A 22912-nucleotide genomic window follows, 5' to 3' on the forward strand; every position below is an offset into this window, starting at 1 on the left:
ATAAATAAATACCCTTATGAGGACAAATTGTTTGGAGGAAATTATATATGATCTAATAAAGTTAAATATATCACTACTTATATTATACTTTATTTATTCATTAGTTTATATTACTTTTATATAAATATATTAATATTTTTTTTAATAAATATTGATTAAAAATATTTTAATTATGCTTTTTTAAAATACTTTATATTAAATTATTAACATGGTCTATCTATCTATATTAATTTATATTAATCTGTTTATTTATTTATATTAATTTATTTCTTAATTTATATCACAATATTTTAACAATACTTATATTATACTTTATTTATTTATATTTATTAATGTCAATTTTGGAATAATATATTTGAATTAGATTTTTATATTAAATTATTAACATTATCTATATTAATTTATATCACAATATTTTATTTATACTTATATTACACTTTATTTATTAGTTTATATTACGTTTATATAAATATTCTAATTATTCTTTTAAAATAGTTTACAATACTTTAATTGTGCTTTATATTAAATACTTTATTAGCATAGTCACCTTATTTTATTTATTTATTTATTTATATGTATGTATTTTGTCTCTGTTTGTGCTTTTATTGTACCTAATGTATAGATATCGATGTACGTAAAAAATAACTACAGTACTTTGATGGCCAAAACTGTTGTCTAGGTAGACACCTCTCCAGGTTTGTAGACGCATCTTGTGTGTGTGCGCGCGCGCGTGTGTGCGTGTGTAGGGGGGAGCTACAGTCAGTCAGAGCGCAGCAGACTACGCAGAGGTGAAAGCTCAGCGTGACAGTGTGTGTGATCTCTCTTGTGCGAGAGAACATGGGACATATTTGGATATCCGAGAGTATTTACAGCACAAGCAATAATATCCAGCGACTCGGATTATCGTTTAATCCCGCAACATCCGCGCCTCGCCCCACAACCGCCTGGTAACGCGCACAGATCCCGAGACGAGCAGCTAACGTTACAATTTACACCAATCTTTGTTATTCAGAGGAAAACAGAAAAGGAGCCATGATTTCTGCCAGACGCGCTAGCATCGCCTGCTCAAGCTAACTGAAGCGCCACTGTGGAAATCCTTCTTCATTTTGTCAGGCTAACGTTTCTTTCTCACATTTCAACAGGAATATATCGTAACTGTGAGGCGTTTATGCTGGACTAGAGAATTACGGTATGAAACCAATGTGTATGCGCCTGTTTTTGACTCGCTATGCTCATAGCTAATAGCGTTAGCCGATGCTGTGTTAGTCCATCTGAAGAACAACGGCTAGTGAGTTTTAATTCGTTTTACGATAGCAAACATACATTCATATTAGTAATATTGTCATAACTGTGCAGGGGGTTACTAGATAAAATTGTAATGAGATTATTTCTTTGTGTTGACAGCTTGGCAGGCGCATGCTAACAATGCATTAGCTCGATAGCTCTGTTACAGCAATAACTTGATCATATGAAATATGTTTATTGGTAAATGTTCAGATTGTTTTTCCATTTTGCATCGTTAACGGTGATTTGAGCTTGTGTGAAGAAATGTAAACTATCTAGCTGTTCAGTTGAAACATTTGTACATTATTATTTCAAGACTGGAAGACGTTTTAAAGACTGAACACTTCTGGATCTGGACTGGAAGGGTGGGGAATGGTTTGATTGGGTCTGTCTGCGGATTTGGCCTTACACCCTGTCAAAGATAGACCTGACACAAGAGACTCCAAGACCCCCAGGGTCCATCAGGGTCCATCTTTGGCATCAGAGAGGGACACACACAGTTGTCTCCTATTCTTTGCTCTGGCTCTAATGTGAGCAATCATGGGCACCCAGGGCAGCCCTGTGAAGAGCTACGACTACCTGCTCAAGTTCCTTCTGGTGGGCGACAGCGACGTTGGGAAAGGAGAGATCCTGGACAGCCTTCAAGACGGATCTGCTGAGTCCCCATATGCCTACAGCAGCGGTGAGTTAGTCAATACTTCCCACACATCTTCACGCAGAACGCAAGTAACACGTCCTTCAGCCAGAATAATCTCACGTTATATGAGCCATTCATATAATTGTGTTTTTAACTGGTTTGCCAACTATTCTTTTGATTATGGTGAGTCATTCTGTGGGTGCCTGTCAGTGGCTTACAGGAGGTGGAAACGCGGCTAATAATAGTTTATTATTCTGGTTATCTCCTGCAGGATTGTGTAATGTTCACTTTTGCCTATTTAGATTGTTAGCTAGGCCTACAAGTTTTCTGCTCAGTGGTTGTGACACACACTTTGTTTGTTAGAAGAGATTTTTCACCAATTTTAGTTAAATTGGTCCACAAATAATTGGCACCTTGTACTTTTTAATTACTAGCTATTCATTTTCAAGCAATGATGGCTACTGAATTACTACTCTCTAAATGGCAAATCAACTAATATCAAATAAATACAATATTATTAATATTTAAATAGGGCTGTCACAATTCCTCAATTAAATTCAAGTACTTGATTTAAAAAAAAAAACTTAAAGGAGTAGTTCACTTTTAGAACAAAAATTTACAGATAATGTACTCACCCCCTTGCCATCCAAGATGTTCATGTCTTTCTTTCTTCAGGATTTCTCTCCATATAGTGGACTTCTACGGTGCCCCCAGGTTTGAACTTCCAAACTGCAGTTTGGAAGTTGAAACTCGGGGGCACTGTAGAAGTCCATTATATGGAGAGAAATCCTGAAATGTTTTCCTCAAAAAACATAATTTCTTTACGACTGAAGAAAGAAAGACATGAACATCTTGGATGAGAAGGGGGTGAGTACATTATCTGTACATTTTTGTTCTGAAAGTGAACTACTCCTTTAAAAGCATTTTGCCCAAGTCGAGTAACCGGAAAAATATTAGAAGTGGTGGGATCCGCTGATGAGAATTCATAATATTACAATATTAGACTGTTTTCAAAGGCTGCATGATATGTGACCCTGGACCACAAAACCAGTCATAAGGTTAAATTTTACAAAACTGAGATGTATATATAATATGAAAGCTCAGTAAATAAGCTTTCTATTGATGCATGGTTTGTTAGGATAGGACAATATTTGGCCGAGATACATCTATTTGAAAATCTGGAATCTGAGGGTGCAAAAAAATCAAAATGCTGAGAAAATCACCTTTAAAGTTGTCCAAATTAGGTTCTTAACAATGCATATTACTAATAAAAAATTACATTTTGATACATTTACAGTAGGAATTTTACAAAAAATCTTCATGGAACATGATCTTTACTTAATTTCCTAATGATTTTTGGCATAAAAGAAAAATCAATAATTTTGACCCATGCAATGTATTTTTGGCTATTGCTACAAATATACCCCAGCGACTTAAGACTGGTTTTGTGGTCCAGGGTCACATATATTAAACCCATTTAAAAATCATAATAAAGCAAAATGTTCTTGTGAAAATTTACAAATGCTGCGATACAATATATAAATATATGCGATTTATGTATTTGCATGCGACTGCGTTCACAGTAAATGCTGCACCGCACAAACAGTAAAAATTTAAAACGCGTGTGGAGCGTCTTAAACTCCATCTCTGCATATTATGTGAGTTTGGGTTTATTATAACGTTCATCAAGGAACGCAACGTGCGCCATTTCATCAGATTTGTATGGTAAATCATTTAAAAACATGCGCAAACATGAGAATACATTAGTATTTTTCTCATGCTAACTGTTCATTGCAATTTCAAAATAAAAATTTAAACCCTCGCTCTGAATTTACCTGTTTTGAGGTCCACTTATTCAAGAAATTACAGTGGCTATAGCCACTCTGTCATAAAGAAATGGCCAAATATTAAAGATTAAGTGGACATTTGAATTAAATGTTGTTTAGTTAATATTAAACAAGTGTTAGATCTGCAGTAAAGTGTAAAAACAATCATCAGGCCGTTGGACCTCTCTGCAGTCCTTTCTTATAATGTTTAATGTACTTTAGCTCTGTTGTTTATAATACATTATGTATTTTAACAGTTTTATTCCATAAAACCATATGATTACTTGCTTTTGATACTTTATTTGAACTTATTATTATTGGCTGAGTGCCATTTTATTTGTATTTTAAGTAATTTTACAGGCTATTGTTCACTTAGGTCTACTTTTATTACTACAAAAAAAGAATTATAATTATCCACTTACTCGATTAATTGACAGATGACTCAATTACCAAAATAATCGTTAGTGACAGCCCTAAAATTGAATATTTATTTATAGTATAATTGTTGTAGTATAAAGATCAGTAAATTATTGCGTCAAAAGTAGGAGTAAAACAATTTGATACTTTGTTTGAACTAATTATTGCCTCATTGCTATTATATATGTATTTTAAGTAATTTTTAAAGGCTGTTGTTTACTAGGGTCTATTTTTTTTACAGCAACAACAAATATATAATTACTCGATTAATCGTTAGAGTTATCGACTGATGACTTGATTACCAAAATAATTGTTAGTGACAGCCCTATAATTAAATATGTATTACGCATTTAATTGTTGTAGTATAACGATCAGTAAAGGAGTAAAACAATTTGATTCTTTACTTGAACCAATTATTATTGCCTCATTACTATTATATATGTATTTTAAGTCATTTTAAAGGCTCTTAGGTCAAATTTTTTTTTACAACAACAAAAAATATATAACTGTCCGATTACTCGATTATTCGTCAGTTATCAACTGATGACTCGATTACCAAAATCTTTTGTCACAGCCCTATAATTAAATATGTATTATGCATATTACGCATATGACTGTTGTAGTATAACAAACAGTAAGTTACTGTGTCAAAAGTAAGAGTAAAACAATTTGATACTTTATTTGAACTAATTATTATTGCCTCATTTGTCAAAAGTAGTACAACAATTATTCAAATTAGTTCCACATTTCACGTAATAGACACTTAAATATAATAATTGGATTAACCCATATTGTTTTTTATGACTGATAAATGCCAACAACTGATACCCTTTACTGCTGGAAAATAAATTGCATATTTAAAGAGTTAGGTTCTTTGTTTGGCTTCTTTCCAATTTTGGCTTTTTTTTTTAAGTAGCATTTTAACTAATTGTGGGAAATTAATATAGGTCAAATCCATTATCAGTCTCCCTGTAGTTATAAGACACTATCAATAAAAAAGTATTAGTATTGGTCATACAATCATCAATATTGATTGACTTCTAAGATGTTTTCGGTGTTCCAGTGCAGAGATCTCCCTCAAAATGCAAAACACACAAAGTAAATATAACTAAGAAGTAGGGCTGGGCGATATGGCTGAAAACTATATCACGATATCAGTGTTTCATATCGGTCGATATCGATAATTATTGATATTTTTATGACCCATTTAAAATAAGGACCAGGAGAAAAATATATTACACTCAAGCATTTTTATTTTAAACTTAACCCGCCTCTGATCATAATCCCCTCAGTTATTAAGACAGAAATGTCAACAACCATGGAAAACACAAATAATTAAAATGTAAACATAAGTCTAAAGTCACAATATGCACTTAATTATCTCTTAATCCTCAATTCAAACCCCATTCATTGTCGATGAAGTGAATGGTCAAGCTAATGTATGGCCCAGAAGTACGGCTTGACCACACGTCAGAGGTTGTTGCAAAGTACTTGGCTGATAATATTTATTTCTGCACAGATTGCTGGTTGCCAGTAGCCAACATTACTTCTTTCCCGGTACTTTAGCCTATACTTTGTGTAATAACAAAAATATTTATTTAAGTGAAAAAAATAAGTCCAAAACTTTCAACATTTTGAACAATAGGGCCTTACAATCTTTTTTTTTTTTTCAGAAATTCTTGTTTTAATTTTTCTGATAATCAAATGAAAGCAAAATCACTGATTTATTTTTAAAAATAAAAATAAACGGAGCTTTACTGTTAAAATTAATACATAGAAGAAAAATTATATTCAGTTAAAAAAAGGTTTAATAATAATAGTATTTTTTCAACAATTAAGTGGTGACTCTTTATTTTAATTTATCATATATATTGTTTTATGTAAATTATTTAAATGTGAACATATAAACACCTACATTATACTGTATAAGTAATACAAGACTAATATTGTTCTGTTACATGTTAAACCGTACTTTTATTTTGACAGGTTGCCGTGAAGTTTCAGTGTGTAATACAGTATGAATGATGCTAGTTTCACTAATGAAACGGTAAAATTGACAAAAAGTGACACTCACAGCAGCTTTGGAGATGTATTTATTGGAGTTTGTCTGTTCATGTGAGATGCAAAGGCCAAAAATTAGCGGGAGCGTCACGTGTGCAGTATGCGTGTAGTGAAAATAAAACGCGTCTCCTCCATTCATACACATAGAGGCAAACGGAACATGCAGGATTCTTATTGAAACGGTCTTTTTGCATTTCAGTTTTCACAGACACTAGTCCATAGTCCGTATCGCGATCTGAATTAATTAACAGACCAACTGTTGATTTATTGGTCCAAAAATCGACGAATTCCGCGGCATTCCCCCTATAGTAAAGTCCGTTTTTATGAATGGAGTCCGCGATCCCGTCTGTGAGGAGACATTGTAAACGCGCGATCATGTCTAGACAGAAATGACATGCCGTCGTGTAAATAAGATTAATAACATAAGGCTATTTAGTTTGTTTAATACAACAACAAGGACCCGTTTTGTAGGAAAGATAACCTTAACTTCTATTGTGATCTGGCGCTATGAACTGAACGTTAAAGGGGGGCTGGGCGGGCCGACGAAGAATACAAAATATCGAACGTTTTATCGAACACATTTTTTATTGATATCGATCTCTTGTCTATCGCGATATATATCGTTATCGTTTTATCGCCCAGCCCTACTAAGAAGTGTGAAGTGTGTTTATATGTCTGTTTTCATTGAACAGGTCAGTACAGTACACCGTCAAGACCGGTTAAGCAGAAGCTCTTTTGATTTGATTTATTTCACAGCTTTCCATTTGCTGTAATGAGATCATCCGCGCTCTGTCATTAGGCTGAAGCCAGTGAGGTGATAGACCAATTATAGACCGATATGCCTTTCATATCCAAATGAGCCTCATGTGTGCTCTTGTTCTGTCCCTTTACATACATATAGGCTGCTGTTTGTCTTGTTGGTTGAAGCTATTAGAGAGAGCAGTGTGTGTTTTATGGGTGTGAGAGATCTCACAGTGATGGTTCCTCTCTGAGATCTCCTAGGGGAGCTTGCTGGTCCAGCTTCAAACGAGTTGCCTTGTACAACCACTCAAAATCAACACAGATGGCTCCACGAGCTGTCCGTGAATTCAGCAATGGTGAATTACGCTTCAGGCATATATATTTCCCTGAGGGAGATGCCGTCTTGATGTGCTCAGATGGTTTGGCATTTTTTAATGAATTATACATAGGGTCTGTAGAGGAATTGGCAGTGTGCTTGGTGGAATAATAAACCATGATGGATATAAAAGCTTCCTTTTTTGTTTTAAACTTCATCTCAATATATAAAACTGCTTTTAGATTTTTTTTTTTTTTTTTAGGAGGACATGTGGTTGGTTAGGATCTAGATTGGCAACCCGAAAGGTCATGGGTTCAAACAAAGCATTTAACCCCAGTTTGCCTCAGGGGGACTGTCCCTATAAGTGTACTGTAACTTGCTTTAGATAAATGCATCAGCTAGATTAGAGGTCTTCACGGGTCCAAAAATTCGTACCCGAACCCGAAGAGACCCGTAAATGTCCTGGACGGAACCGACCCGGACCCGTATTTTATTTTAAAGTGGGACCCGAACCCGTGAAGACCCGAAATATACCTTAAATGTACTAGTTGGACCCGAACTCGGCTGGGAAGACACAGACCCGACTGTACCCGAACGGCACATATTGCACAGCAAACTGCTATTAACTATAAATAAGTTGCGAAGGAAAAAAAAAACTTTTTTGGCGTAAACTACTGTTAGTAGCGTTGCATACAGACCTCCTTCAGTACATGTTAGGCTGTTCTTCTCTCTTGCCGACAGAAAGACCCTTTTTAATCCACTATTCCAGCTTTAATAGTTACTTTAGGGCAGGCTACTCGCGGTCACGGTCGGTGACGAATGACCAATGCAATACTTTTTTCTCTCTAAGTCAACTTCGACCGTTGTGTTTACCCTTTTGAACTACAATAACGATACTTTTGCAGATTGTAATAAAGACTCGGCGCAATTGTTTTATTTATTAGTTAATTTATTATTAATTAATATTATTATAATTAAACATTTTTTTCCAAAAAGGCACAGAACAATGAATGCGGTAAACTTTACTGCGTGCATCTTCAATAACAGTATCTTCTTCAGTAAGATAAAGCAATACAAAACATATGTTTAGAGCTCCACCTAGTGGTCATCTTATGAAACTTAAAGGAGGAATTCGCACGTATAGCACGAGACAGCTTGATAGCGTAAATAGCTTATTCTGAAAAGAGTGTATTTTTTCCACCATATTTTCTATTATCACTGTGCTCTCTGAGCCGAGACTGACCAAAAAAATAAAATATAACAAGATGGTTCTTCCATATTATTATAAACGTAAGAAAGAATGCTATGTGTACTATGGCAGAGTAAAAGCAAAGTACCTTTAAGGCCTTAAGGGTATTCTATAGTCTTTGGCAGAGTTTCTCTATGGCTCTGGTCTTTGGTAAAAGTCGCCAGCTCTGGTTGCCATAGAAACATTTCATGCGCGTTATTTTAATGCAGTGTAAACATCACAGACAACATTAATGTGACTGTTCATTTTCGATTTCATATTTTGTTGCTCATGTGAAATAAATAAATGTGCAAGGCTTTTTATTTCACATCACTCATGAAGGAATCCATGATCACCGACCGTCCATATACGTTAACTCCTCCTGCGCTCTGCTTCTCGCTGCTGCGGTCACGCGACATGCGTTTTTATTTATTTATTTAATCTTCTTCTTTTTTTTATTTCCTTCTCACACTTTTCTTATCATAATTTTACAAGATGCAAGTTACAAAACATGTGCAAAGTGGTGACTGACACTGGAAGGTGCGATGTTCTCCGATCGACTCGGGTATTACACACAAGTTAAACATACCCGGGACCCGAAGTAATATATTTGGACCCGACCCGGACCCGGCTAACCATTTAAAATATAGACCCGAACCCGTACGGGTCCCGGGTCGGGTCCCGGGTCCTCGGGTCTCGGGTCCTCTGTGAAGAGCTTTAAGCTAGATTACAGATTTCATTTTTGTTTTCTTGAGTTCAGAGAAGCCTTGATGAGCTGTCTTATGCTGTTTTAGATTGTGCAGTCTGTATTCATATAAATTGGGTCTTTGGTGTTTACTCTGATTGATTTGCCTTTGCACTGGCTTTGAGTGGACTTCTGTAAATATTTAGAGTCTAAAGTTGCAGATGCACACATCTTTGGCTGCTAGTGATCGACAGACAGATTTGGCACATGTCTGAACTCAACCAGAGAGTGTTTTCCTTTTAGACAGTACTTTTCCTTTCCTTACTTGTTTATTCTGTTCTGACTGGGTCATGGACAGTGAGGAAACAGCAATTTTAAATGCAAGTAAAATAAATGTAAAATGCACCAAACTATATATTTGTGTATTGTTAAAATTGCATAACAAATGAGCGTGTTGAGCTTTATAAAGGAGGAGATGTCTATACTTTCCCATATCCTCTTTGCTTTGGTTAATTATTTCTGCCAGGACTATGAAAGCTCAACAACAAGACAATTAGAAACCAGAATTTGCATTTTTCCATTTCAGCTAATGTCATGTTGATTGTTTAGTATAATATTGCACTTTTGTTGTTCATAGGCTAATCATTTTTGGTTTTCGGTTGCCATTTGGTGTCCAGTATAAAAGGATTAGTTCACTTCCAGAATGAACATTTCCTGATGATTTACTCACTCCTATGTCATTCGAGATGTTCATGTCTCTGTTCTTCAGTCGAAAAGAAATTAAGGTTTTTGAGGAAAACATTCCAGGATTTTTCTCCACATAGTGGATTTCAATGAGGATCAAAGGGTTGAAGGTTAAAATTTTAGGTGTAAAGGGCTCTGCACAATCCCAGCCGAGGAATAAGGGTGTTATCTAGCGAAATGTTCTTTCATTTTCTTAAAAAAATACAAATTTATATTCTTTTAGTCACAAATGTTTGTTTTGCAGTAGTTTGTGTACTTTCCGCTCATAAAGTTGAGGTAGGTTTTTTTGTAAAGGCCATTTTGGCTTTGTAAAGGCCACTTCCGCCTACGTCACGCGTACATCATTACGCAATGCGTGAGGTCGAGCTAGTGCAAGACAAGTGTTTGTGGTTAAAAAATATGTGACCCTGGACCACAAAACCAGTCATAAGGTTAAATTTGACAAAACTGAGATTTATACATCATATGAAAGCTCAATAAATAAGCTTTCTATTGACGTATGGTTTGTTAGGATAGGACAATATTTGGCTGAGATACATCTATTTGAAATCAGAAATCTGAGGATGCAAAAAAATCAAAGACTGAGAAAATCACCTTTAAAGTTGTCCAAATTAGGTTCTTAACAATGCATATTACAAATCAAAAATTACATTTTGATATGTTTACAGTAGGAATTTTACAAAAAATCTTCATGGAACATGAACTTTACTTAATTTCTTAATGATTTTTGGCATAAAAGAAAAATCAAAAATGTTGACCCATGCAATGTATTTTTGGCTATTGCTACAAATATACCCCAGCGACTTAAGACTGGTTTTGTGGTCCAGGGTCACATATATCAATTTGTATTTTTTTTTTAGAACATGATCAATCATTTCGTTAGATAAGACCCTTATTCCTCAGCTGGGATCGTGTAGAGCCATTTGAAGCTGCATTGAAACTGCAATTTGAAGAAAATTTGGAGAAATTCCTGGAATGTTTTCCTCAAAAACCTTAATTTCTTTTAAAAATATCCATATTGAAAATGTAATAATCACTTTAATCTAGCTTGCGCTAACAGTCTTACACCGAAGCAGCTCTGGACGGATAGCGTATGACGTCGACATTGCACATTTTTAATATAACTCTGATTGGATTTGTCTTGAAGAAGGAAGTCATATTGACCTAGGAGGCCTGAAGGGTGAGTAAATAATAGGCTAATTCAAATTTTGGGGTGAACTAACTCTTAAACATCTTGGATGACATGGGGGTGATTACATTATCAGGAAATTTTCATTTTGGAAATAAATTTCTCTTTTAAAGATGGGTCATGGTATCTTCAGTGGCTGTGCTTTATTTAGTATGTTGTAAGTGTACTTTAGATGTTTGTCACTTTGTAAGACCCTCTAAGTAATTAGCATTTTTGAATTTATCCCATTTAATGCATCGCTACAATGTTTTTTAAGACTGCAACTTTTAAAAATGCATCTCGAGGTTCAATTTGGTTTTTCTGTTCTAAAATATTAATACGTTTTATTAAGAGAAAGAATAAACGATGAGAGAATTTTAATTTCTGGTTGAACTGTCCCTTTAAGACCAGTTAGTTGACCAGTCCAGTTTGAAAATATTTAGTCCTGGTGCAAATCCACTGCTATAGACTTCCCCCATTATAGTCATAGTTTCCATTAGTTAAACCAAAATGAGGCATGAAATCAGCCATGCAGCTAAACCTCAGAGTTATTCTGTATGTGTTATTTTAAGCTAAACCTTTAAGCCCTCAAAAAGACTTCATTATGACACTGCTCTCATTGTTTAATTTTTTTTGTGGAAAGCGAGTATCTGCAGTTCTTCTCCTTCTGATGAAGGATAAAGAGGTGGTGATCAGATATAGAAGCCAGATTCATGTTGTGTGCTGTTTAAACACACACACACAAGCTCCTGTTGAAATGCAGGGTCTCAGTGAAACCAGCTTTTCTACCTTTCTCAGCCTCAGGCATGTTTGTTTCATTGCTCTCATGTGCTTCGAAATCACTCTCAAACTCAGACGCGCCCTGTTCTAGCTCCTCAGCGTAGATGGGCACATTGCAATTCACAGCATCTCAATATTACAACATTAAACCCAACAATGAGACACAAAGACATCATGCTCCTGCTATGAAAAAAATCCAACGTTGCTACATTCTCCAATTGAAAACATTTTTTGTTTCCTCTGTCCATTAATAATAGGCTATTTAAATCAAATTAAACATGCCCAGACATGTCACTGTCCACTTGATCCCTCTCAGGTGTCCTGCTGGATCTTTCACTTTCAGCCTCTTCTTCAAAACTACCCGCTTCAGGCTGTCTTTGCTCAGCGTGGCTGGGAAGTCTTGGCCTGCGGCCCAAGCTGGAACCTGAGATGATAATTACACCGTACTGCCCTTGTCAGGCCGCGTAGCCGAGCCATCTGCCCATACAATTACCCAGAACGAAGGAGGAGGGATGCTAGAGGAAGGAAGTGCGATGCGCCTTTGGCTTGATGCGCTGCCGCTGCCCTGCTTAAGAGCAAAGCTTTTGCAGGATGGAAAGCAGCAGGAAATCAGCCCCAGTGGTTCTTTTAAGTGCGAGCCATTTTCCCTTGTTACGTTCTCTTTTAGATGTTTAATAATGGAGGACTGAAGTCTATGGGCTTTGAAGCAGCCGACATTCGCCTGTCAGGAGATCTTACGCTGCCTGTCTAGCTGAGCGTGAGAGGAGACGCTCCTTCAGACATGTTCTGTTTCAGAGTCATCAAAGCTTTACGAAGTATCTTAAAAAAGATGCCCGTCCTTTCTTTCTCCTTTCTTTTCTCTATTTAAAGCCTCTGCTGCAGGGATGATTAATCGAATTAGTAAAAAACTGAAAACTGCCTCTTTACCTGCTTTATATAAAAATAAGGCAATTAAGACAGCCATACATTCTACTATTGTAATTTTGCAGTTATTCTGTAACAGAAAAAAACAGAAGAGCAGTATATAGTCATTTTAGTTTGTTTCTATTAATGTTAGTTTATTTCATGCTGTAATGCTGCACAATTCATTTAAATAAAACTGAAATTGTGACTTGACCAACTGCTGTCAACAAAAAAATTAAAATCAGTGTATTAAATTTTTTTTAAATACACTTTTTTCGTGTTTTACAGTGACAGTTTACAGTAGTACAGGGTTTCGTAAAAGGTGCTTAAAGTGAAATAAAAATGTTTTCAATTAAATGTTTAATTTTTTCAAGAGTTTTTTAATCTTTTCACACAAATTCATGCAATTCAAAAAACATACCTTTTTCGCCTCATTCTCTTAATATAAAAAAAAAAAAAAAATAGCAAGCTATGCCAGTAGTAGTACTGACAGTACCATGTAAACATGGCTTGAAGATGCGAAAAGAGAAACAGGTGAACCAGTTCAATTGAGTGAGTCATTTAACCGCTCCAGTTAATTCAGCTTGTGACTTCGATCATTCATTTCAAATGATTTACTAGCAAAAAAACAGAAAAAATTAAAAGCCATTCATTTTTGAATTGACATTACTTGTACTGATTTTACAAAGCATGATGTGTTGGTTGAAACTCCGAGTCAGTTAAACCATTGCGGCACAAAATGAGTAACTGTTTCAAAGCGCTCCAATCAGATATCACAAATCATATGTTTCAGAAAGGGACTTTAAAATGCATATTGCAATCATTTGATTTAGATCAAAACTTAAGAGCAGGTTCGCAAATCATTTTACTTGGGTCAGAACTTTGCATATCATGAATCATTTGATTCAGATCGGGATTTCGGAGCGTGTATTTCTAATTATTCTATTTAGATTGTAACGGTTTTGTGAATCGAATACGCTCCGAGGCCTGATCTGAAATGATGGTTTGCAAATCATTATTCAGATCGGGATTTCAGTATGGGTTTGCGACTCATTTGATTCAGTTAGGGACTTAGGAGTGCGTATGACGAATCATTTGATTCAGATCGGGATTTCGGAGCGTGTATTTCTAATTATTCTATTTAGATTGTAACGGTTTTGTGAATCACTTTGTGAATCGAATACGCTCCGAGCCCTGATCTGAAATGATGGTTTGCAAATCATTATTCAGATCGGGTTTTCAGTATGGGTTTGCGAATCATTTGATTCAGTTAGGGACTTAGGAGTGCGTATGACGAATCATTTGTTTCAAATCAGGATTTTGTTATTAAGGCAGTACAGTTGTAAAATCAAAACAAAGGAAAAAGAAACAAATCCCTTAAGAAGGTTAACTGTGGTTTTACTATAGTTAAAGTGTAGTGTACTTTGTACTTTAGTAGTGATACTTCACTTTATTTTTGCCATTTTTATTTTTATTTATTTATCTTTAGAATTTAGAATTTGAACAAGACACTGTTTGATAAGTGAGATCTCTGATTGAAGTCCTTTTTTTTTTTTTTACACTATCTGTACGTACCCTGGTAGTAATGTTTCCTATTCATTTAATTTTAGTAATAATAATAAAAGTAATTTTGTTTATAATTACTATTTTATAGTAAACAGTATAGTATATATTTATCAATAAATTAAGCATTCGTAAATAGTACTATTGTAATTTTACAGTTGTTGTATTGTTTTTTTCTTAAAATGCTGATTTTTTTTATTTTTATTTTACAGTGAAAATTACAACAGTAATACTTTGTAAGTTTAATTTACTTAAAAATATTTTAACCACGTTAATTTGCAATCTGTTTTTATGAGAAATACTGCAATTAGATTTCTTCCCTAGATACTCTGCTGTGTCCCCTGTTTTATGTCTTTGGAGGAAGTAAACAGCAGATATCAAAGTGGAATAGTCTACAGAAGGGTGCGACTTTGTTTTTTGCCTCTAATCAGAGAGGAACAAAGTTGATTTCCTTTTTTGAACTGATGTACCAGAGGAAGCAATGGCCAAAACCACTCTCATTATGATGAATAAACTCTCCCCGACAACTCCACGTTGGGGACAAGTCCATGTCCGTGTTGTCAGCATTACATATAATCAGATTTCTCAAGTGTGCAAAAAGATGATCCACTGAGACGAGCGCTTTTGGCATGGTGAATATTACAGACACCGGCCTGTGTGAAAAGAGACGCAGCAAGCCTTTGTTAGAGACAGAGCTGTCTATTAAAATGCAAAACAGGTTTGAATGCTGACCTGCTGTGAAGCGCTCGAAAATGCAGATATTGCATTCAGTCGATGAAGCCTGTACTGTTCATTTTTTCGTTTTATGAATGATAAATGTAGATCAAGATAATCGCCTTATGGGTAGCGTCCTGGTCACATTTCAGCTATGATAGCATTAACTAACAGCAGATTGCTTGCAGCTGTCAAGCTTTCCACTGAATGTGCACAGTCACTATCAAGATGGTCATTTCAGCTCTAGTGCCTTCTAATGAAAGGAAGAATTGGCTGAGAATTAAATTAGGGTAGTACACCAAATGCAATCATGCTGACGGCTGAAGCTTTTCGAGTTCCCGATCCTGTCTAGAGTGTTTTCTTTTCAGTAGACAACCTTGTGTGATATCTGATGGCAGACAGACAGGTACGTGTCTTATCTAAGTGTTCTCTGTCTCTCATTCTGCAGGAATCGACTACAAGACCACCACGATCCTGTTGGACGGGCGGAGAGTGAAACTAGAGCTTTGGTAAGTGGATCACAACTCCTGTCTTTTTGTTCCCCTCAAGACAGAACAATGCATTACCTGCTAAAAGCAAAAGTAGTCTTAAAGGTGCTGTATGTTATTTTTTGACTGCACTAAAGCATAAAAACACTAGTACTTTTGCAGATATTTAGGAAACATGTTAAGGTCACAGACTTGTTTCTCCGAAAAACAATGCTAGAGCCAGCTATTCTATTTTGAAAATGTGCATTCCGTGTCAGAATGTCTGTTTTTGTTTTGGTCTTTGTGATTCGCCCACTGCCGGTTTACCCAATAATATTTTGAGAGTCTGGGTTGCCAGTTGGCAGAAAACACATCGTAATGCAGCCATGGACGGCAGCAAATGAACTGGGTCAAAGATTGCACATTCTACCTGATCTAAAATTAAAAAAAACAGCATCCAACTGAAAAGCTCTATGTCTACAGGCATAATAAAATGCAGATAAATCAACTCTTCAGTTTACAGTGTAAGGCTTGTCGTCTTCCTCTGTCAGTTGTGCTCATTGTTGTGTCCCCTCAACCTGACAACCCACGTTAGCGTTGCGTCTGAGGAGGGGGCGGGAGAAACAATATTTTGAATTTAGACTGCACCCATTTCAGCCGCTAGCTGTCAATATTACATATTGCACCTTTGAGTTGTGTTATAATAAGGCTTCATTTCACAGACAGCAGGCGTTGCAATTGCAATGAAAATAAACACAGAGACAGACGGAAATTTGGTTTGCAAAATAAAAAATCCATTTCCATGTTCATCAACCTTGCGGATATGAGTTCTGTTCTTTCCCAATCATCAGGAAAAATTAGATGTGACAGTCTCATGGTGCAATAAAAAAACGTATATAATAATAATAATAATAATAATAATAACAATAAGAATATGTAATAATATTAATAATTAACATAAGACATTACTTGTAAAAGCTCAGATAAATGTAAAATTTATTTTAAAAAAATCTAAATGGAAATCTTATAAAATGTTTCTGCTCTAGTTTGTTCTTGTAATATAATAATTTACAGAGCATAGGCCTGTCACGAAAACCTTTTGTTGCCCCAGAAATAATTGCAATAAGCGATATTATTATTGTCATTTTTTTTTTTTTTTTTTTTTTTTTTTTTTTTTTTTTTTTTTTTTTTTTATTGTCGGTTATTTCAATACACATGCACATACAAGTACAGTCTCAGCTATACAGCTATAATGGAAAATATACAAACAAACAAATTAACACAATCAGGCTAGGGACTAAATATGCACCATGAAATACAGAGTCAAGAGAAATTATTAATGCAGCGCCAAAAAGGTGTCCATAACTGCCAAAAATCCTCAGACTTTTGATGCATATCATAGGTAAGTTTCTCGAGTGGAAATAGTGTACATGCTTGAGACAACCACATTTTAAAAGATGGTACCTGAGGAGATGACCACAATAAAAGTATGCATTTCTTTGCTAGATAAACCAAAATTAGAAACAAGTGTTTGGTGTGGGAGTCCAGTACATTCTCTACTCCACCATATAACAAATAAAATTCCAGAGAAAAACACAGTTTTAACTTAAAGAGCCTTTGTAGAAAATAATGTACTTTCTTCCAAAAAGAAATGATTTTGTCACAATACCAAAAACAGTGAAGGAATGTTCCTTTACATTTTTTACAGTTAAAACAAAGATCAGAAGAGTTTCTGTAAATCTTTTTCAGACGTAAAGGTGTAAGATAGACTCTGTTAATGAATTTATAATTAAGTTCATGAATACCCAATGAAGTACATTTAGAGAACAAATTGTTACATATTTCAGACCAATCTGTATCTTCAATTTCGTGACCTAAATCTTTTTCCCATACACTCTTTAAGCTCTTGAAAGAAGATTTACATGAATAAGATAGAGCTCTGTATATTTTGGATATTAACCCCTTGGAAAAACTGCTTGTTACAATTTGCTCTATGGCAGCAAGTTCAAATCTCAATTTACCCTTATCAGACAAAGATTTTATGAAATGACGCAGCTGAAGGTATTTAAAAAAATTAGATTGTGGTATGTTATATTGGCTAGAAATTTCTTGGAAAGATTTAAATGTACTGCCTGTAAAGAGGCACGATAACTTTAGAATCCCTAGCTTAGACCAATCTGAAAGGCCAATATTTTGTAAGGATACAGGGAAATCAGGATTAAAAGCAATAGGTGAAAACAAAGTTGTATTAGCTGGAATTTGAAAATATTTTTTTATGTCTCCCCATGTCAAAAGAGTATTTGAGATGATGAAATTTGTTGAAGTGCATTCAAGTTTTTTAATATTTATAATAAAAGGTAGGAATTTTATTGGGAGAGGAGCACAGGCTGATGCCTCCATATTGAACCATCTAGAGTCTGTTCTTTCGCTGTACCAGCTGACCATGTGTTTTACCTGTGCTGACCAAAAGTAAAGTTGTAAATTTGGTAAAGCGACTCCTCCCATTTCTCTTGGTTTCATTAATTTGTTAAGATTAATTCTGGGCATTTTATGGTTCCAGATAAATTTAGAAAAGTGCTTATTAATGTCTTTAAAAAAAGTATTAGGTAAATAACAAGGAAGAGATTGAAATAAATATAAAAATTTAGGGAGAATATTCATTCTAATCACATTAATCCTACCCAAAAAAGAAATAGGAAGTGTCCTCCACGTGTTAAGGTCTTTTTTAATAGCTTCAAAAAGAGGAACGTAATTTTCTTTAAATAAATCCTTAAGTATTGGTGTAATAAATATGCCAAGATATTTAAAACCAACAGAAGTAATTTTAAAGGGTGAAAGGGATGAAAGATCGAGTAGATTAGGTATATGGAAAGAGAGTGCCATAGATTTTGACAGGTTAATTTTATATCCGGATAAAATACTATAATCTGAAATACAATTTAATAACGCAGGGATTGACCTATCTGGTTCAGAAATATATAGCAGCACATCATCTGCGTATAAAGAAATCCGATGTTCTTCGTCTCCTACCGTTATTCCAACAAGATGTTGACATTGTCTTATCGATTCAGCTAGTGGCTCAATTACAAGGGCGAAGAGCAGGGGTGAAAGAGGGCACCCCTGTCTTGTGCCTCTTTCTATGTCAAAGGGTTTTGAGGTCAGGCCATTCGTAGTCACAGTAGCTTGAGGGCTAGCATAAAGCAATTTGATCAAATCAATGAATTTGGGACCGAGATTAAATCTTTTAAGGGTGGCAAAAAGAAATTTCCATTCGACTCGGTCGAAGGCTTTTTCTGCGTCAAGGGAAATAATAAGGGATGGAGTTTTACATGCTTGTATTGAATTTATAATATTTAGGAGTCGACGGATATTGTCTGTGCCAAAACGTGATTTTATGAATCCTGTCTGGTCTGGCTTAATGACTTGTGGTAACACAGTTTCAAGTCTGCGAGCAAGTATCTTAGCAAGAATTTTGTAATCGGTATTCAGAAGACTTATCGGTCTGTAAGAGGCACATTCTTGAAGATCTTTGTCTTTTTTAGGGATTAAACAAATAGATGCTGTTTTCCATGACTCAGGAGCCATTCCACGATCTAATAAATTTTGGAGGGCGGGTATTAAAATAGGAGAGAGTTCTGGCCAAAATTTTTTGTAAAATTCACAGGGGAATCCGTCCGGGCCTGGAGATTTATTCGAGGGCATAGAAAGGATTGCGCTAAAAACTTCTTCTGGTGACAAAGGTGAATCCAAAAACGTCCTATCTTCATCAGAAATAGTTGAGAGAGGAATTCTGTCTAAGAATTCAGTAATATCAGATTGTCCAGCAGTAACTTGTGATTTATATAATGTTTTGTAAAAGTTTCTGAATAATTTATTAATTTGAGCAGCATTGTATGTAATTGAGGCATCTGGCGTCTTCATTGATTTAATTGTTCTCTCATTCTGTGTTTTTTTAATTAGATGGGCTAATAATCTATTAGGTTTATTTGCGTATTCATAGTACTTTTGTTTTGAAAAGAAAATAAGTTTTTTAATGTGGTTTGTGTGGTCCAAATTAAGTTCTGCTCTGGCTCGACATAATTGGGCCCAATTTGTTTGAGTAGGGGCTGTACTATGTAGACATTCCAGTCTCTTTACTTCATTTTCTAGCTCCTGTCTTTTTCTATACCAAGTTCGTTTGTACGCAGAAGTATAAGATATAATATGCCCTCTAATGGTAGCTTTAGCAGCATCCCAAATAGTTGCAGATGATACCGGCGAATTTTCATTGTCTATCCAATAATTTTTTAGCCCTTCCCGAACTGAATCGCAAAACGGTGAATCATTCAACATAGAAGAATTAAATCTCCAGACCCTTGTGGTCCTGTGTACGCTTAGCGTCATGTCTGAGTAGACTGGAGCATGGTCAGACAAAACAATTGAGCCAATTTGACATGCAGATACTGTATGAAGATATTGAATGGGGATCAGAATGTAATCTAAACGAGAATACGAGCTATGGGGGTTAGAATAAAAAGTGTATTCTTTACTTCTCCCGTTAAATTCTCTCCAAACATCAGAGATTCCAGACTCGTTACAAAGTTCCTTGAGGACCATAGATGCTCTAGGGTGAGTGAGTGTTTCTGAAGTGGATTTATCCATTTTTTGGTCCATGACACAGTTAAAGTCACCAGCACAAAGTCCCAAGCCATTGCAGTACTGATTAAACAAAAGTACGACTTTAGATATAAATTCAGGGGAATCCTCGTTTGGAGCATAAACATTAAGTAAAGTGATAGATTGCCCATATACTGTGCCTGTGATTAACACATATCTCCCATCTGGATCGTTAATCTGGTGCTCTAGAATAAAAGGGAAATGCCTACTGATTAAAATAATTGTACCTCTCTTCCTGGTGTTTGCTTTACACGATGAAAAGAATATCTGTCCAACCCAATCCCGTTTTAATTTTATGTGTTCTGAGTCAGATAAATGTGTCTCTTGTAGCATAGCGATAGTAGCTTTTTGTTTTTTCAGATAGGTTAATATTTTTTTCCTCTTAATCACATGTCCTAGCCCTTTAACATTCCATGTAATAACCCTGGTCGTATTGTACATAGTCATGAAACAGAGAAAAGTAAAAACAAAAAAAGCTGTAAGTTTAAGACTGCATCAAACCTAAAACATACATAAGACCGACAAGAAAGATTTTTGTATTTTAGAACACAAAACATGACATATTGAACCCAACACCCCCTCCCCCTGCCCTCCAGCCTCGTCCCCAAACGACGAGGCACACCCCGAGAGACTAAACTTAGGTTACTGTACCCGACCGGCACCGAGCATAAGGTGGTAACAGCCCATACCAAGTAGCAATACAGAGTTATACCCATAGGGGGCGCGCAAGCGCTACAGACCAGTTCCCTTCCCGTAGATCCAATATCCGAGGGTTAAACGTTTGGCCAGCGATCCGCCCACACACACAAAAAAAATAAAATAAAATAAAAAAATCTATATCCTGGCCACATATCCATTTTCAAAATAAAACGTCCTCGGATTATTGTTAAGAGTCAACGCAATAAAAGAAAGTCTATAACAGAATCAACAGCTTTCAGTTTAACATACTTGTATCTATTGTAAACGTTACCCTTCTGGCATTACTTATCTTCCAATGTTTTCATAAACTCCACGACTTCGGCTGGGGAAGAAAAAAGATGCATCCGAGTTCCGTGAAGGCAACGAAGTTTGGCAGGGTAAGCAAAGCCTCTAAACATGTCACAGGCAGACAGTTTCTTCCTGACATCGTCGAACTCCCGGCGTTTCTTCAGCACCTCGGCGGATACGTCTTGAAAGAAGCGCAGTTGAATCCCTTCGTGGCAGATGTACCGTTTTTTCCGCGCTGCTTGCAGTATCAACTCTTTGTCCACATAGCGCAAGAATCGCACTAAAACACTTCGTGGAGCATGGTTTGCTCCCGGCACCGGGCCGAGAGACCTGTGAGCTCGTTCAATCTCAAAGTGTGTTTCAGGAGTAAGGTCCAGCCATTTCGGCAACATCCTTGTCAAATATTGCGCAATAGGGTCAGAACCTTCAGCTTTCTCAGGGAGGCCGACGATCCTCAGGTTTTTCCGCCTGCCTCGGTTCTCCAAGTCGTCTATTTTGGCTCTAAGTAATGATAGATCTTTGTCCTGAGACGTGATTCTTCTTTCCTGCGATAACATGGCATCTTCAGCAGAGGAGATTCTTGCTTCTGCCTCGGTTAGTCGTGACTCGTTGGACGCCACTCTACCGGTTAAATTAGAAAGGGATTCCTGTATTGCGACAACTGAAGTAGAAATATTGTCCAAGCGACTATCGATTGCACTCAGTCTGCCATCGATATTGCCCAGGCTGGCTCCCAGCGAGCGAATTTCGGTCAGCATGGCGTCAGGTTGGTCTGACAAGGCCTCCTCCGCCTCGGCCTGCTTTTTTTTTGCAGCTCTGGAAGGCCGAGAGGAAGCGAAGAGTGGAAACTCTCGTGATTCTTTGATCTCGGACATTGCTGTTTAATGTAAGAGCGATTGACTTCAAATTAACTAAAAGATAAATTAGAAAAAAGGGAACTGGCACGGAGCTAACAGATTATGCGGCCATCTTCTTCGAGGTCCCTCTAGCGCCCCTTCTATTATTGTCATTTTAAGACCATTTTATGCCTCTGAATAAATAATAATCATAATATAACAGCATAATAATGCAAGAAAGCCTACACACAAAATGTTTAATTCTTAAGAATATTTAGATCATGGATATGAAGTATCAAAATATTAGATACCTTAGATAGCTTGAATGAAGCACGTTTTCTAACAAAGTGCAAAGTAACAAGTAGAAAGAAGAAAAATTTATGCAGATTTTTCCATCTACAGATTTTTCCCTGACCTTCCTTCCTCTGTAAGTTAAGGATGCCAACTATTCCTGAAAAACACAATCCCTACTTAGCAGTTAGATGTCCGTATGCACAAAGGCACAGATCCCTAAACAAGGCCATACCTGCAGATTTTCTTTTTGCAAAATGTCAAATTTCAAAAGAAAATCCTTTTGCAAAAAAGGTTTTACGCTCAATTTTTGACATGCAAAAAAGAGTTCATGCAAATAATAGGAAATGCATGTGCTGAAAAATTCTCCATGCGTATCAAAAAAAAGTCTTGTGACTTTGCCCTATAGGACATCATAACCTGCCTAACCAGCGGACTGATCTCGTTGCACAGAATCTGAAATGTTATGGTCATTCTGAAATGCCAGAGTAAAGCATTTGTCTAATTGCCTCCTAGAACTGTCTTACATGACTGCGTTCCCAAACAGCAGGGCACCATTCTCCAAAATCAGTGGCCGCATTTATTGTGTTTCATCTGCTCACTCTGAG

At 36.0% G+C, this 22912-nt stretch overlaps 1 protein-coding gene across 1 annotated transcript in view; it reads left to right on the forward strand.

Annotated features, from left to right (window-relative positions):
- Positions 1-777: 777 nt before the first annotated feature.
- Positions 778-22912, forward strand: part of rab40c (RAB40c, member RAS oncogene family) — a 34524-nt gene continuing 12389 nt past the window's right edge. The window contains exons 1-3 of the mRNA XM_073841284.1: positions 778-1189; positions 1601-1966; positions 15516-15576. Of these exons, the coding sequence (XP_073697385.1) occupies positions 1825-1966; positions 15516-15576 (203 nt within the window). The 5' untranslated portion in view covers positions 778-1189; positions 1601-1824. The remainder of the gene's footprint in view (positions 1190-1600; positions 1967-15515; positions 15577-22912) is intronic.

This window comes from Garra rufa, chromosome 1 (genome assembly GCF_049309525.1).
Source record: "Garra rufa chromosome 1, GarRuf1.0, whole genome shotgun sequence".
NCBI classification, from domain to species: Eukaryota; Metazoa; Chordata; class Actinopteri; order Cypriniformes; family Cyprinidae; genus Garra; species Garra rufa.